Source organism: Alternaria rosae (genome assembly GCF_020736505.1).
Source record: "Alternaria rosae strain MPI-PUGE-AT-0040 chromosome Unknown BKA58scaffold_4, whole genome shotgun sequence".
Classification (NCBI taxonomy): Eukaryota; Fungi; Ascomycota; class Dothideomycetes; order Pleosporales; family Pleosporaceae; genus Alternaria; species Alternaria rosae.
The window spans coordinates 1,657,430-1,671,172 of NW_025763573.1; the positions used below are offsets into that span (position 1 = coordinate 1,657,430).

The following is a 13,743-nucleotide window of genomic DNA, read 5'->3' on the forward strand; positions in this document are numbered from 1 at the left end:
GTTACCGGACACTCCCGCACGACGCTGCGATCTAGAGGAAGACCTCGCCGTCGGACCCACCACACCTGTATAACGAACGAACAATTCTGTCTCCTCCAGCTGATATATTCTCGGCTTTTCCGGGCCAAGCGAGATGGCATGGAGCATGACTGGACCCAGCAAATCACGAACCTAATATTAGTCCTGCTTTCAGCCCGACCCTAGTCCAGGGCTGAGCTTTGGCTGCTACCGAAAGCGACAACGCTGCATCTGCGACGAGGAATGCTATGTCTTCGCAATCGAAACAGATGGGAGGATGTATCATGCGATGCAGGTCTGTCGTGAGAGCAGTGCTGTACAACAGTTCTCCTGTTAGATCTTTCGGGCTATGGAGTGCTTACGGTAGACATTCAGCGGCTGAATAGCATCAAATGCTCAGCTCCATTCGCATTACTATGCAAGCGATCGAATCATAAGTAGCATCCAACGAATGGTAATGTGTTCGTTGAATGAACGCTGGATGCGGTGGTGCTGACAGCAAGCCTCACGAACCCCAATTGGTCCTTGTCATTGCTTGGTACATGCTAACTGCTGTGCTTACTGTTATGTGGTAGACACGCCCTAACCTATGTCTGGATGATTCACGACCTAGAAGCAATCAGGCGCGCTCAGGTATGCATGCTACCATGTCCTTACCCGTCAGCACTTCTCTTGCATTTCATCGGGGCGCGGCTGCATTCGGCGCCATGTCCCTTACACACTTGGGCAGGCTCAAAGCTGGTGAACTCGCTGTTCCGTCAAGATTTTGATCCACCCTTCATACCTAGTACATTCTACCAGGCAAAATTGATCGGCGCGAAGAACACCGTGAGAACATGAACAGTCCCCGAAGCTATACTGATAGCCAGTGGAGCCCACCATCACACTTTCAGGAACAAAATCAGATATACCCAGTCGATGGTTTTTCACAACCCTACCCCAACTCAAACACCTCGCCAGCAGTCTCACCTCCACTGCCATATGAACAAGAGCACCATCAGCCTCCGCAGCCACAGAGTTATGAGGTGTATCAGGAAGGGTATGTCTACTCTCATTCAGTGCTCACTTTTTCGTTGTATTCATCGAAGCGCACCATCGCTCCTGCATTTGGTCCATGATCTGACGCTGTAGCAGGTATTCGACAGAGAAGGAGACCCCGTACGGTACACTCGACCCAATCGGCACACCTACTCCAGACTTCTCTGGACCTCAAGTGTAATTGGCCTTGCACGAAGTACATGTGAGAAACACACTGACTTTATTCACGGGTTTGTAGAGTGCCCGGCCAATTTAGTCAATACCCTCATGGAGGCCGACCTATGTCTCCTTCGTCACATGGAGGCACTACCATCACGTCTCCACACATCCGGCCCTACGGTTTCAAAGAGCATGTCGACTCGTATGAGAGCTATCACGAAGCTGCCCCTCCCCCAGTGCCACCAAAAGACGACCGGAGATGCGGGATGAAGAAGCGCACTTTTTTCATCCTCATAGGTCTCGGTGTTCTTGCACTCATCGGTCTTGGTCTGGGACTCGGTCTGGGTTTAGGCCTAAGAAAGAAGGGGTCGTAAGTCTTAACATATGTCCTTTTTGATGCACTCCATGTTCTAACGCGATGCAGACATGAAGATATTGTTCATCCCTTCTGTCGCGAGAATCCTGAGTCCTGTATTGGTGGCTCTCTCAACGCCGAGTATCTCTCGAAGAAGGGTGTATTCAGTAAGTGGTTATGTACCGGGTAAACGTGAGATATACACTGACGCTTGACCCACTCGCTTCCAGACGGCACTGGCATTGCACTAGCTGGAGAGTCATGGAACAAAGGCCAACGACGAATCTTTACGCTTTACTTCCAGCATCATACAGGCGACATCAGGTTCATGCAGTATACTACGGACAGGCAATGGATCGGCGGAACTAAAGCTCAGACTGTAGCTAGCGACGCGAAGGACGCATCGCCCATATCCGCAGTCGCGTTCGCTATCGATGAAACTCAATATGTAAGTACTCGTGAGCTGGAGTCGAACAATATTCCATCTTGCCATCGCCTAGCTATGCTAAGTATGAGCAGTTCCACATCTTCTACATCGACAAAAACAACACGGTCAAGCAGGTCACGCAATCTAATATCACCGACATCTGGGAGCCCGGACCACTCAGCAAGCTCGATCTGAAAGCGTTTGATTCGCCGACTACTGGACTACAGGCGTGTTGGAAGGGCAATTTCTATGGCGATTCCGACTTTTCAAAATTCCCCACTGCTTCTGGTCTCAACAACACAGACCCATTTGTGAATCAGAAGGGCATGGTAAGTTCGAAATGTACATGGCATCTCAACGAGATAGACTGACACGATTACCATCGAAACAGGACATCTGGTTTGCCACCGACGAGTCGACCTTTGAGCAATATGCTTGGTACAGCGGCCAAACGCAGGACACATGGGTACCTCTTAAAAAATGGCCCGGCTTCAATGGCCACGCCGGCGTAGGCTGCTACAGCTGGGGCACAGGCACCACAACATACGCCATGCTAAACAACCAGAACAACGACGTGGAGTTTTGGTGGAAAGACGTGAACGAGAATGTCACGTCCACAGAGTCGCACCCTACCAACTCGTGGCAAAACGCCACCATGGGCACCATACAGGACGTGTATCCTATCACGTCTCTGGGCTATACGACGTACTTTTATGCGCAAATGGCTGATCGAAGTATCAAAGGGTATAATGTCACGTACCAAGCTGAGAATACGACGTTCCTCGAAGACGAAACATTTGCTATTACTGACCCTGCGGGTCCGGTGCTAGGGCTTGGTGGTACGCATCTCACGGTCACTGCATTTGCGGAGAAGCGTGGGGAGGAGACCGTGTGGGATAGTTTGTATGTCTTTTATCAGACGGAGGGGGATGACATTACGGCCTTCACGCGAGGTAAGTTGGGCTTCCTTCCGGTGTCTCTGATGAAGTTCCGCTAACACGTCATAGGATTGAATGGTGGCGAATGGAATCAGGGGGTTTTGAGTATACCGGATGAGTAGACATAAAATGAGAGAGCAGGCTTGGTGACTTTCACTTCATATCAAGGTACTGGTGCTTTTCCTTGTTGCTATCACTGCGACGGCTCGTCCTGGGCGTTTGCACTGGGGTACCATGTTGTATGGGTGTTTCGAATTACGACTTCACGAGCTTCACGACAGAGCGTCCGTGGTCTCTTAGATTGCCCTTCTGGAAATATTGTTTCAACGTGCAACGTCGCTGCCATCATTGATATACATCGGAACATGAGCCCACAGAAGAACACAGGATTTGTATTCTTGCAGCCTGTCTGAACACCCTCGATGCAAACGTAACACATTATGTTTATAACGCGACTGTCCAGAACTAGCTCTTGTCTTTCCAAGCACCAGCGTTATAACCAGCAGTAGGCAGTTTTCCTGGAAACGAGTATGGTAAGCGACGGAGCCATTTACAGCGGGCGGATGGCAGTAGCCTCGTCGGAGAGCGAGCGCGTCCATCAATCCTTGAGCCGCGTACCTGCAATATCTTCCTGAGCGTCTCTGATAAGGAAGCTGAAAAGCCGTTAGCTTACATCACCGACAAGACGGTGATTTAAGGACCCAACTTACTTGTACCACAAAACGGTCGGCAAAACCGTGCCCAGATGCCACAGGCTGTGCGCATCAATCATGCCCATCCAAGGCGGGAAATCCAACAGCTCCAAGCTCATAGCCAAGATGATCCAGGCCACACACAGACCAGGCCACACAGCCCAAGTCCTCCCAATCTTCTGATACTGAACGTAACTGAAGCCACTCCAGAGCAGGTTTGACACAATGCCAACAGCGACATTGGCAGCCATGTTGTATGTGTAATCCCAGGACCAGAGCGAGAGGTACAAGACATGCAGCGTATACAGCGTAATGCAGAGTCCTGTCCAGAGCCTCAGCAAGCTCTGTTTCCTCGGCTCCTTCCTGTCGAGCCTGAACACTCTGATGGGCGCATAGTACAACCCATACAGCACGTTCGCGCCCGCAGCGAAATAGTCCAACTTCTCCGTGACCCCAAAGTCTCTGGTATGGAATATCATGCTGAATGTCCAGCTCGCCAGGCCCACGTATCCAAACCACAGGTAGTATTTCCGCAGAGGGTACGACGCGGGTATCTTGTCGCGGAGCTGCGACATACCCCAGTCGTGCGCGAGGTAGTTGAAGAGGGAGAAGATGACGCTAAAAGGTTCTTGCATGCCCATGAAGCGGTAGAAGGGCCATTTGCCGTGGAATTGGTAGATGGGCTGCATGTACGGAGGGTCGCGCGCGAGACGTTGGGTGGTTATGATGTGTTGGCACGTGTAGTCACATTCGGAGGGACAGTCCCAGAGGAGCAGGCGGCGGTGGAAGGCTGCGCGAGTGTGAGTTAGGTGTGGATAGGTAGTTGGGGTGTATCGTACGTATTGACGTGCCATCTGGACCGCAATTGGCTTCTTTACACACCTGCCGACGTACTGTTAGTTACGTGTCTCGGGCCAGTCAAAGGCGCATGGTCTTTTTCGCTCGTCTCTCAATCATGAACACGGCTCTTTCTACACGTACCTGAACACAGTCCTTGAAATCGGGCAGTCTGTCACCGAGAGAAGCCTGGGCAGCTCCGCCCAGCAGAAGCAAGACGGCGAATGTGTGCCATGCAGAGGCTATTCGTAGCTTCATTGTTCACCGGTGTGGGAGGGCAGCGGCTGCCATGTGGTTTCGTCTCGTGTTCTCAAGTCGCGTGTCTGAGCGATGGATCGACAGGGTCTTGGCGGGCCGGTAACTCCGTCGTTTTCCTTGGGGCACGTGTAATGGAAACTGGACGACGACGACGAAGTTCGCAGTACGAACATTACGCGCAATGATAGTGTCTATCGCTGCCGTCTAGTCTATCGCCTTAACGGGGAAGAAAATGAACAGGTGCGCGGCGGTCTACTTAGTATGAGAACAACAGCTAACGAAACCCTAAAGCAATGTCAACTTTTGACTTGAATACTTCCTATTATCCTCTGCTAAGAGTAGACGTTTCTTTTTCTCTTGAATACGTTGCCATCGTGTCCCTTCAACTTTCGACATCCCCGTCAGTAAATTGACTCTGAACGAAAGCATGGATCGGCCAACACGCGGACATTTTTCGGCATTCCACATATACCAACAGCCCCACCTTTGAGCTACCGGTTATAAGAGAGCCTGCCGGTTGTTGTACAGTTTTTGGTTGGTCCAAGCTACGGTGAGGGGCTCATCCCCGCTTCCGCCCACCTGTTTTTACTAAGTTTATAACATACATTGTTTCGTAACTCCCCATCAACACCACAGTCTCTCAAGACTCCAGGGCGTGTGGCTCAGTGGTAGAGCGTCCGCTTTGCATCTTCCTGTCCTCTTGCGGAAGATTGAAACAATTGCGGAAGGTCCGGGTTTCGGTAAGTTGATGAATTACATGGATTCGAGCTCAATTGCTAACAAATCTCTCAGATCACCCGCCCGTCCATTCTCTTTTTGCCCCCACAAATGCCTGACGTCTACTATCATCTCTATCCGAGTGGCTGGTCTTGTCCAGCTTCTATATTTATTTTTGGTCGACCTACACAACTTATGCTCGCAAGATATACCGCCCAAAGAGACAGGCGAATGCTACTGTTCCACAAGTCTACCTTTACCGCATCTACTTGCTTTAGAAACGCAAGAAGCAGTAGTAGCGTCATCGACTGACTGCTTTTAAAATTAAGATGAGCGGTCGAAGATTCACACAGCACGTGAAACCCGTGAGATGACACATCGTTCATGTGCTCTTGAATACTTTCGCAGAAGATATGAAAAACACTTTTTTATCTTCCCCCCGTCACTCTAGGTCTCCAATGTATCTACTACGCTATGCAAAGCCGTTTTGACTGAGGTGTGTTTGAGCACACTAACCAACAAACGCCGATGAAGCGCAATTATGCTAAGACGAATTTCCACTTCATTGCCTTACATTTGAACACTAACGAAGTCGAAGAGTACATATCTGTGTAAAGTGAAAACAGCGTGTTTGGGAATAATACCTGCATTGCGCTTGTACGCAGCTTGCTCACACAACCTCACACAAGAAAAAAACCGAACATGTGCACTGCCGTCCAATTTGGTGTAGAAGCTAATGTTTACAAAATTAAATGGTAAGTAGACTTCCAGGGAGTAGGCATTCGACTGTTTCCTTGTGCAAGGTCGCACTCATCCAGCACACCAAGGCATTCGAAGACTGGGCATGGCATTACGAGCATGATGTACTTTTCATTCTTGCATTCGCTCTCATGATCTAGCTGAAAAGCATTCGCATTACCACGGAGCTACCAAAAGGTGTAGTCCGACAAAACCGTATTCGCCGCCCATGACCCTACGTTGCCTCCTAGAAGACGAGGTATCTACGTCTAAGCCTGGATAGCCCGTCCCAAAGCACCGCCAGTGAACTGCTGATTCCTTCCGCCCCTCGGGCCGCCGCCTCCGCGACCACCACCACCACGGCCGCCTCCTCGGCCACCGCGACCGCCGCGACCACCTTGCCTCTCAAAGGCGTTGGCGGTTCCTTGTGTGCGTTGCTCCAGTGTCTTCTCGTTCGACTCGATGAGACCTGATGCCTTGTCTGACAAGCTAAGCGCGAGGGTCTGTAGTCTTGACAGCTCAACACCCTTCCTAAAGATGATGGCGGAGTTGACTTGGTCGAGAGCGGCAGCGAGCTCCTCGTGTGAAATCATCTTGGAGACGACTGCGGAGACCTTGCGCTCTGACAGCTCGAACATACCCGCCAGTGTGGTGATGGAGAGAGTGTCGTAGAATGGTGCGTATGTGAAGAGATATGTCCGGAGACCCTCTTCCTGGATTTGCGAGGAAAGCATCTCCTTGATCTTCTCCGAGTCGGCCATGAGTTCCCAAATCTTGATCGAGTTGATGAACTCAGCAGCCTTCTTCCATTCGCCAGCAGACAGTGCCTTGGAAGCCTGCATGACGTGGTCGCGGGTGTTCTCAGGAGGACCAGTGAAGATCTGACGCTCATGGTACTCTAAGAGACGGCGGTAGGTCTTGCTGATGACTCGCTTCCTCAGGTCTGGCGAGGAGCCAAGCTGTGCGAGAAGAGGAATCTCAAGCAACATGGAGCAGGTCAGGTAGACGCACTCTAGCAGCTCAAGGTTGATGTGCATGTGGAAAGGAAGTTGCCGTTGACGCTCAAGACGCTCTTGCTCGGGCGAGATCTGGGAGTATCGCTGCATTTGCAGACCTTGTGCGAGCAACTCCTTCTGCCTGTTGCTACCGCAGATCTCCTGTAGCGAGGTTTGTGCCTCGTAGACAAGACCGGCACGGAACGCACAGAGACCGACTTGGACCAGCGCGCGGTTGAAGAGAATCTGTGTGTTTACGTCAAAGTTGCTAATCGTCTCTTGCAAATGCGACATGAGCATCATGTCGCGAGCCTTGTAGTACTGGTCGTGCAGAGACAGGAAGTAGATCTGGCACAGCATGGCGCGAGCGCGGATGATGCCCTCACTGTTCTGGAAGAGGTATGTGCATAGAGTTTGTACGAGGGAGGCGGTGTCGTTGGAGATGGCGCGGGGGGTGATCTCGGAGTCAAGGCTCTCTGGGATCGCCTTCCAAACGTTGTTCTCGAGGATAGTGATAACTTGGGAGGGCTGTAGATGTTAGCATAGATCAACAGACTAAGGCACATTTGCGCACCTTGAAGTAGACGTGTTCCAATCTCCGCATGACAATGCGGTTCAACGGCTCTTGTGGAAGTTCTAGGCTTGGGTTCTTCTTCATGCTCTCAACGTATACCAGGGTGCGCACCAACTGAGCATACAGCAGAGCCTCGTCGGTCAACCGTTCAATGTACTCGGAAGTGTGCGGGTCGATGTGCTGCAGCGAGCGGGTGAGTTCGTCGTCGAGCCTCTCAACGAAAGAGACGATGCTTCCTGGGATGCGGAAGATCTCGCCGGGTGTGATGGTGGGGAGCTTCTCGTCGTCCTCCCACTCCTCGGCGTTCTCGATGACAACAATCTCGTTGCTGTTCTCAAGAATCTCAAGAAGCTTTCCGAATTCCTGGTCGGCCCTACGTTGTGTTAGCAAATAACAAACATGTTAGGCCAAAGGTACTCACAGCTTCCACTGATCTTGGTGCATGTGGCTGGCAGTGCCGGATGTCAAATCGAAGCGCGTCGAGATGAGGGTCAGAAGAACGCGGACCTTTTGGTAGTCGTTGACGGCGACGTCGAACAACTTCTCCAGTGTCCGGATGTGCTCCAGCTTGTCCGAGTTCTTGCGACCACGCTGCTCGACAATGGCGCGCAAGTGCTTGAGAATACCCTCAGCCGTGTACAGAACAGCCTTGCCACCAGCTCCGACTGTGATGAAACCGTCGTCAGTGGCCTCTTCAACGACCTCGGTGCCGAGTTGAGGGATCTTGTTCTTCTTCTTCTTTTCCTTGGGTGCTTGAACAACTTCCTCCTCCTCGCGCATAAAGTCCTCCTTGTTCTCCCGGTAGGCGTTGATGTCCTTCTCGAAGTCGCGGTTGTGCTTCTTGATCTTCTGGCGGACAGCGTTGAAACCGCGACCGTTGACAGCGTTCATCTTCTTGGGAGTGACCTTCTGCTTCTCGTGGGTCTCGATGACAACCGTCTCGAGGTCGGCAACGGCCTGGATGTACAGCTTGGGGACCTTGCCATCGTTCTGCTTGGTCAGAGTAGGCACCTGGCGGATGAGCTTGTCGAACTCTGTATAACGAGATGTCAGCACTGTTTGTCTACCCCGCCACCATGCTCTATGCCACCTCTAGAGCCACTTCGGAAATAGACCTACGTTCTGAAATGACGGCCCAGTCGTTGATCTTCTGCGCGTTCTCAATGAGCCGGATGGTCGCCTCGAGCTCGTCAAAGCGCTTGTCCTTGGCACTCTTCAGCACCTTGTTCACATCCTCGTCGTCGCTGTCGCTATCGCTCGAGGCGTCCTTCAAGAAGCGATTGGCTCCGGTTTCGGATCCAGAGTCGGACGAGTCATCGTCATCGGATTCCTCGTCGGAGTCCTTGTCGCTGTCCTCCTGTTCAGACTCCTCGTCGTTGGAGTAGAGCTCCTCCTCGCTGGACTCGTCCGAGGAGCTGTCGCTGGCGGCAAAGAATCGCGACGCCATGGTTGCAGTGCTCGAGAGTAGGGATTTGCCGGAGGGGTCGAGGGTAATATGTGTGGCGGGCGCCGTGTGGGTTGACCAGAGTCACTGCCGCCTTGTTTGAACTTTCCGGAGCCGAATTTCGAGCCAGCGCCAAGCCATGACTGTGTGCCCCGCGCCTAACCCTAAGCAGACGCGAACACCTTCACAGCAATGCGCTAGTAGAGTTACTCTATTGTACCACGTAGTATTCGACGTTTCATTATTTGCGTCTCACCACGCAAAGATGCCGATTTACTCAACGGTACAGTCAGCTCTACACAAAGCTCATGTTATCCTCCAACACCATCACATGCATCGCGAGCTGAAAGTATACACACGCTTTTGTGGCCACAGACATAGCCAAAGGGGTTTACGAGAATGCTAATAAAAGTACATGTGCTGTCATCCACCGCTTCCCCGACTGCTGAGCACGTTTGAGTCATGGCTCGACATCTGGCGACACCAGCTAAGCTGTTGAACACGCATCTGGTCCGCCCTGCTGTGTACCATTCAATCAAGACCCAGCTTCTCTCGCTCGGCGATTCCCAGTGCAGGCCGTGAGTCATCAATCTGGCCCAGCAGAGAGCCTGTCAGAAGCCAGTTGAGGGTGCTGTGCATCGTCAGAGCGTGGTACAATTTGAGCAGACTGTGGGGAACATGTGCGGCTTGCGCGGTCATCCGAGTTCTGCTCCCCCTGTCGATAGCGTCATGTTGCCTATCTCATGTCTCGGGCGACGATACTGACGGAAGCACTCCGAGGGAAACGTGCATCAAGGAGAACTCAGAACGCCGCGACTCATCCACCGTCGCATCTCTACGTGGAGCAGAGGGTTGTTTTCGTAATATGAGAACTACTCGTCGAAGCCATCCCGTCACTGCCAATGATTCTGACCCATAAAACCCTCTTCAAGCGTCCGGTCTTCCAAGTTTCGCACAAAGTTCTGGTTGCGGTTTGAATTGCCTGCTCGTGACCCTCTTCTCCTGGCGGCGCTGCTGGCGCTTTCAGGGGCACCATCAGGTGGCGGTGGGTAGTATGCTGGTGATGGTTGCAGACGAACGGGCGCGTTCGGATCGAGGTGACTCATCACCCTCTGAAGAGCAGGGGGGATACCAGATTGTCCCGACTGCTGTTGATCCATTGTCGTCGCTCGTTGCCGCCCAGCGCGGGTAGTAGCTTGGGCATACAGGTTCTGAGGCTGGTTGTATTGTCGTGGCTGTTGTGGCTGCATCATATTCATCGGCTGACCGTATTGTGCTGCCTGTGCAGGATATGGTGGAGGAGCGCCCTGGTGGTTTGGGGCATACATGTTGTAGGGGTTTTGCTGAGCCTGCGGGCTTTGCGCAGCGGCATACTGGTTCATCTGCATGTTCGCATACGCAGCATGCTGGGCTGCTTGCGCTTGTTGCTGTTGCGCGACGGCCTGTTGTTGCTGCTGCTGTCGCTGTCTGCTCATGCCCTCGAATCGTTGCTGTTCCTGAACACCAGGGGCAGGCGACCTGCTTGAGCCGGACTTTAGAGTCATCGGAGGTACGAATGGACCAGTGAACTTGGCCTGGGTTATGAACGGATGTAACTTGGCCTGCGCAGGGGTCCAGCGTTCTAGAGGGTTAAGATTCAACAGTCCCTGTGCGAAGTCGATAAAGGCTGCTCGGTTGGCCATTTCTATGATAGGTTAGCCATGAAGGTGACACAATCTGTTCGCCTACTTACCTCGCTCGATCTCGTTTGGCTTCATGTTCTTCCGCGGCATGGGGTAGTTCTTAATTATGTCGGGCAGAGTCGTGGCAGAGAAGTACTTTTTGCTGGGCTGCTCCTTCGTGCCATGTTCCCGTGAGTACTGCTCCATTGACTTCAGCCGGTATTGCTTGCGGCCATACTCATCCTGCGACTTCTCGTAGAACTCTCCTGATTGCTTGCCCATTTCGAGCATCCAATGAGGTGGTAGCCCCAGCATCTCCGTTATCCTTGACACTTGATTGTACTCAGACGAGCCTGGGAACAGAGGCAGACCGAGGAATAACTCGACGACAATGCAACCCAATGACCACATGTCGATCGCTGCTGAATACGGCAGACCAAGCAGAACTTCGGGTGATCGGTAGAATCGCGATTGGATGTACGTGTACACGGTCTGGCGTTCGTCGCATGCGGAACCGAAATCGATGATTTTGATGATTGGGCTCTCGAGGCTACCAACAGGTCAGTATACGCGCGCAAATGTCAGACATATTACGTACTTCTTCAACAGGATGTTCTCGGGCTTCAGGTCGCAATGTATCAGCTTCGCCTTTCCAAGCAACGCGAGACCATTGATCAGCTGCTGTGCGAATACGCGCACCAGGGTTGTGGATAGTCCACGGAACTGGTTTTGTTTGATCAGCTCGTACAAGTTGACGCTGAGCAACTCGAAGACCAGACACAGATGTTGCCTGTGGATGAAGGTGTCTTTCAGCCGCAGCAGGTGATGGTCATCGTTCTTGTCCATCTGTTTGTTCAACTGCGCCGTGTTAGAGCCGTCCTGCGTCTTTGTGGTAGAATACTGACCAAATCAAGCACAGACACTTCCATCATACTCTGGTTGAAGTATGCTGTCCGGTTCTTGATAACCTTGACTGCAACAACCTCCTGTGTCTTCAAGTTCTGGCACTTGACGACCTGCCCAAAGGTACCCTGACCTAGCACATCCAGAATCAGATAGCGGTTCTTGTGCCCTGACTCCTCTGACCCTAGGATGTCGTTCACGTAGAGTATGTAATCGCTATCCTCGTTGTCGTATCCGTCGTTCTTAACGCCCTTGCTCGGTTTGGTGAGTACTCGGCGAGGGTTGCGCGACGACTGGTAGTTGAAGCCGCCGTTGCACAGCTTGTAGGTCATGGGCAGGTGCGCAGTGAGCGCTTGTAGGGGCTAGTCGTTCTGTTAGCATGAAAGCTGCCGACCACACTGTTCGACTTACGCTAATAAAGCCACCCTCAGGATTTGCGCGACGAAAGGGCGGCTGGGCGTTGATCTTAGGTTGCAGATCGGCAGTGTTGACACACTTTTCGAATTTTGGTACTGGCCCTCGGCCTGGCAGAGGCAGCTGTGGGGGGTTTGAGCTGGAGGAGGCGCGCGGCGATCGAGCGTCTCTGTTGTATACCGCGTTCAATTGCGCAGTCGCAGATTGCGGGTAGAAACTCTCGGGGCTCATGTTGGACTGTAGAGGCGGCAGTTGAGGCGCATGCGGTCGGGAGGCTAAAGCGATACTGTCAGTACTGGAAGGCTAAGGCATGGGAATCTCCAAGCACAGGCTGAACCTACATGGCGGAGAGTAGTAGTTGTTGGGCGGCGACATGTAGGGATTGTTGCGCGTCGGGCTCTGCCGACTGGCTTGCGTCTGCGCTTGGGCCTGAGGGGTAAAGCTGGTGTAGTTCTGTCCGCCCTGCTGTGCACCGCCCGAGTAGGGCGAGGTAGGTGACAGGTTCATGGGCGAGTATCTGCGGGCAGCGGCACTCTCCTCGTGCTGCAGGAACTGCTGCGATTGCCTCTGTTGCTGGGTAGGGCGCGACATGTTCAGCCGCGGCTTGTATGCATCCTCCATGGGAACATCGCCATCTCCGTCGTTGTACTCGGGGCCTCGGCTAGCAGTGCCGCCAGGCGACTGCAGAGGCATTGAATTCTGTCGTGACGGCGTTGCGTATGGGTCCGGCTTGACCTGCGAAGACACGCTGGCGTCTCGCGAGGCGTGCGGAGACGAGGCCATGCTGTGCGAGTAGCGGTTACCCGGTGCCTCCGAGTAGGCAGTCCACTGCGGTTCCATGGCAACCGAGAACGGCGAGGGCAAAGGGTGTAGAGCGACGGTGTCGCGGATAGAGACGCCAATCAGTCCTCACTGCCGGTGTTGCATGCCGAGGATACGCGCCCGCTGATGGAGAGGATCGAGCTACCGCGAAGGGTGACTGCGGCGCAGCACTGGAGTCGTGATTGCAAGAGGCGTGGGCTCGGAAGGAGCGCGCTTGTTATGGCCGTACGGGACTCGGGGTGACGGGCTTGGAGCGTTTGGCGGTTGCGGGGTGGTGTTACGTGGTCAGCGGCTGTACGCTGTCGCAGCAGGGCCTGGAGCAGCCGCAGGGAAGAAATGCGCGGACGGGAAGCGCAGAAGGGAATGTTCACAAGCAGAGGGAAAGGATGGCTTCAAGGTCAGCGTAGCGCTGATGTTGGCGCCATTGCAACATCCATGGAATTGGGCTCTTTCCTTGGTTGCGCTAGCGACCAAAGCGGCCAGCCTCCTCGCGCCCATCATCGTGGGGTGACTGCCGTCATTCACTGTGTGGGTTGCAGCTGCCTTTCTCTAGAATCTTACTCATCATTATCACGTATTCAGCAGGTACACGACGGTCGCCTCGCAGCTTCACGTTGTGTCGAGTGCAGCTTCTTTGGGCTGCTTCCCTCTTCAGGGTCCTCAAACAGGCAGGCGCGACCCTGGATGCCCTAGGCACCGATATCAAATTCAAATAAGCGTTGCTTTTTTCCCTCACAGCACCCGCCGCGGACC

At 53.1% G+C, this 13,743-nt stretch overlaps 4 protein-coding genes across 4 annotated transcripts; 1 reads left to right on the forward strand and 3 right to left on the reverse strand.

Annotated features, from left to right (window-relative positions):
- Positions 1–632: 632 nt before the first annotated feature.
- BKA58DRAFT_468495 (uncharacterized protein) lies at positions 633–3,057 on the forward strand (the record flags this gene model as incomplete). The annotated part of the gene is made up of 8 exons (XM_046175112.1): positions 633–1,057; positions 1,153–1,233; positions 1,295–1,585; positions 1,640–1,737; positions 1,801–2,018; positions 2,090–2,326; positions 2,389–2,950; positions 3,005–3,057. The coding sequence occupies exons 1-8, from the start codon at positions 855–857 to the stop codon at positions 3,055–3,057; spliced, it is 1,743 nt and encodes a 580-aa protein (XP_046026347.1). The 5' UTR covers positions 633–854.
- Positions 3,058–3,263: 206 nt separating this feature from the next.
- BKA58DRAFT_151987 (Mn2+ homeostasis protein-like protein Per1) lies at positions 3,264–4,864 on the reverse strand. The gene is made up of 4 exons (XM_046164801.1): positions 4,609–4,864; positions 4,467–4,509; positions 3,646–4,417; positions 3,264–3,588 (listed from the first exon to the last, which is right to left on the reverse strand). The coding sequence occupies exons 1-4, from the start codon at positions 4,720–4,722 to the stop codon at positions 3,534–3,536; spliced, it is 984 nt and encodes a 327-aa protein (XP_046026348.1). The 5' UTR covers positions 4,723–4,864; the 3' UTR covers positions 3,264–3,533.
- Positions 4,865–6,446: 1,582 nt separating this feature from the next.
- Positions 6,447–9,193, reverse strand: BKA58DRAFT_312400 (eukaryotic translation initiation factor 3 subunit C; the record flags this gene model as incomplete). Its single annotated transcript, XM_046167376.1, has 4 exons — positions 6,447–7,700; positions 7,747–8,119; positions 8,168–8,780; positions 8,866–9,193. The coding sequence occupies 4 exons, from the start codon at positions 9,191–9,193 to the stop codon at positions 6,447–6,449; spliced, it is 2,568 nt and encodes an 855-aa protein (XP_046026349.1).
- Positions 9,194–9,930: 737 nt separating this feature from the next.
- BKA58DRAFT_151991 (kinase-like domain-containing protein) lies at positions 9,931–13,397 on the reverse strand. The gene is made up of 6 exons (XM_046164802.1): positions 12,510–13,397; positions 12,166–12,443; positions 11,757–12,116; positions 11,450–11,709; positions 10,923–11,401; positions 9,931–10,874 (listed from the first exon to the last, which is right to left on the reverse strand). Exons 1-6 carry the CDS (start codon positions 13,006–13,008, stop codon positions 10,084–10,086), a joined length of 2,667 nt encoding a protein of 888 aa, XP_046026350.1. The 5' UTR covers positions 13,009–13,397; the 3' UTR covers positions 9,931–10,083.
- Between the last annotated feature and the right edge of the window lie 346 nt (positions 13,398–13,743).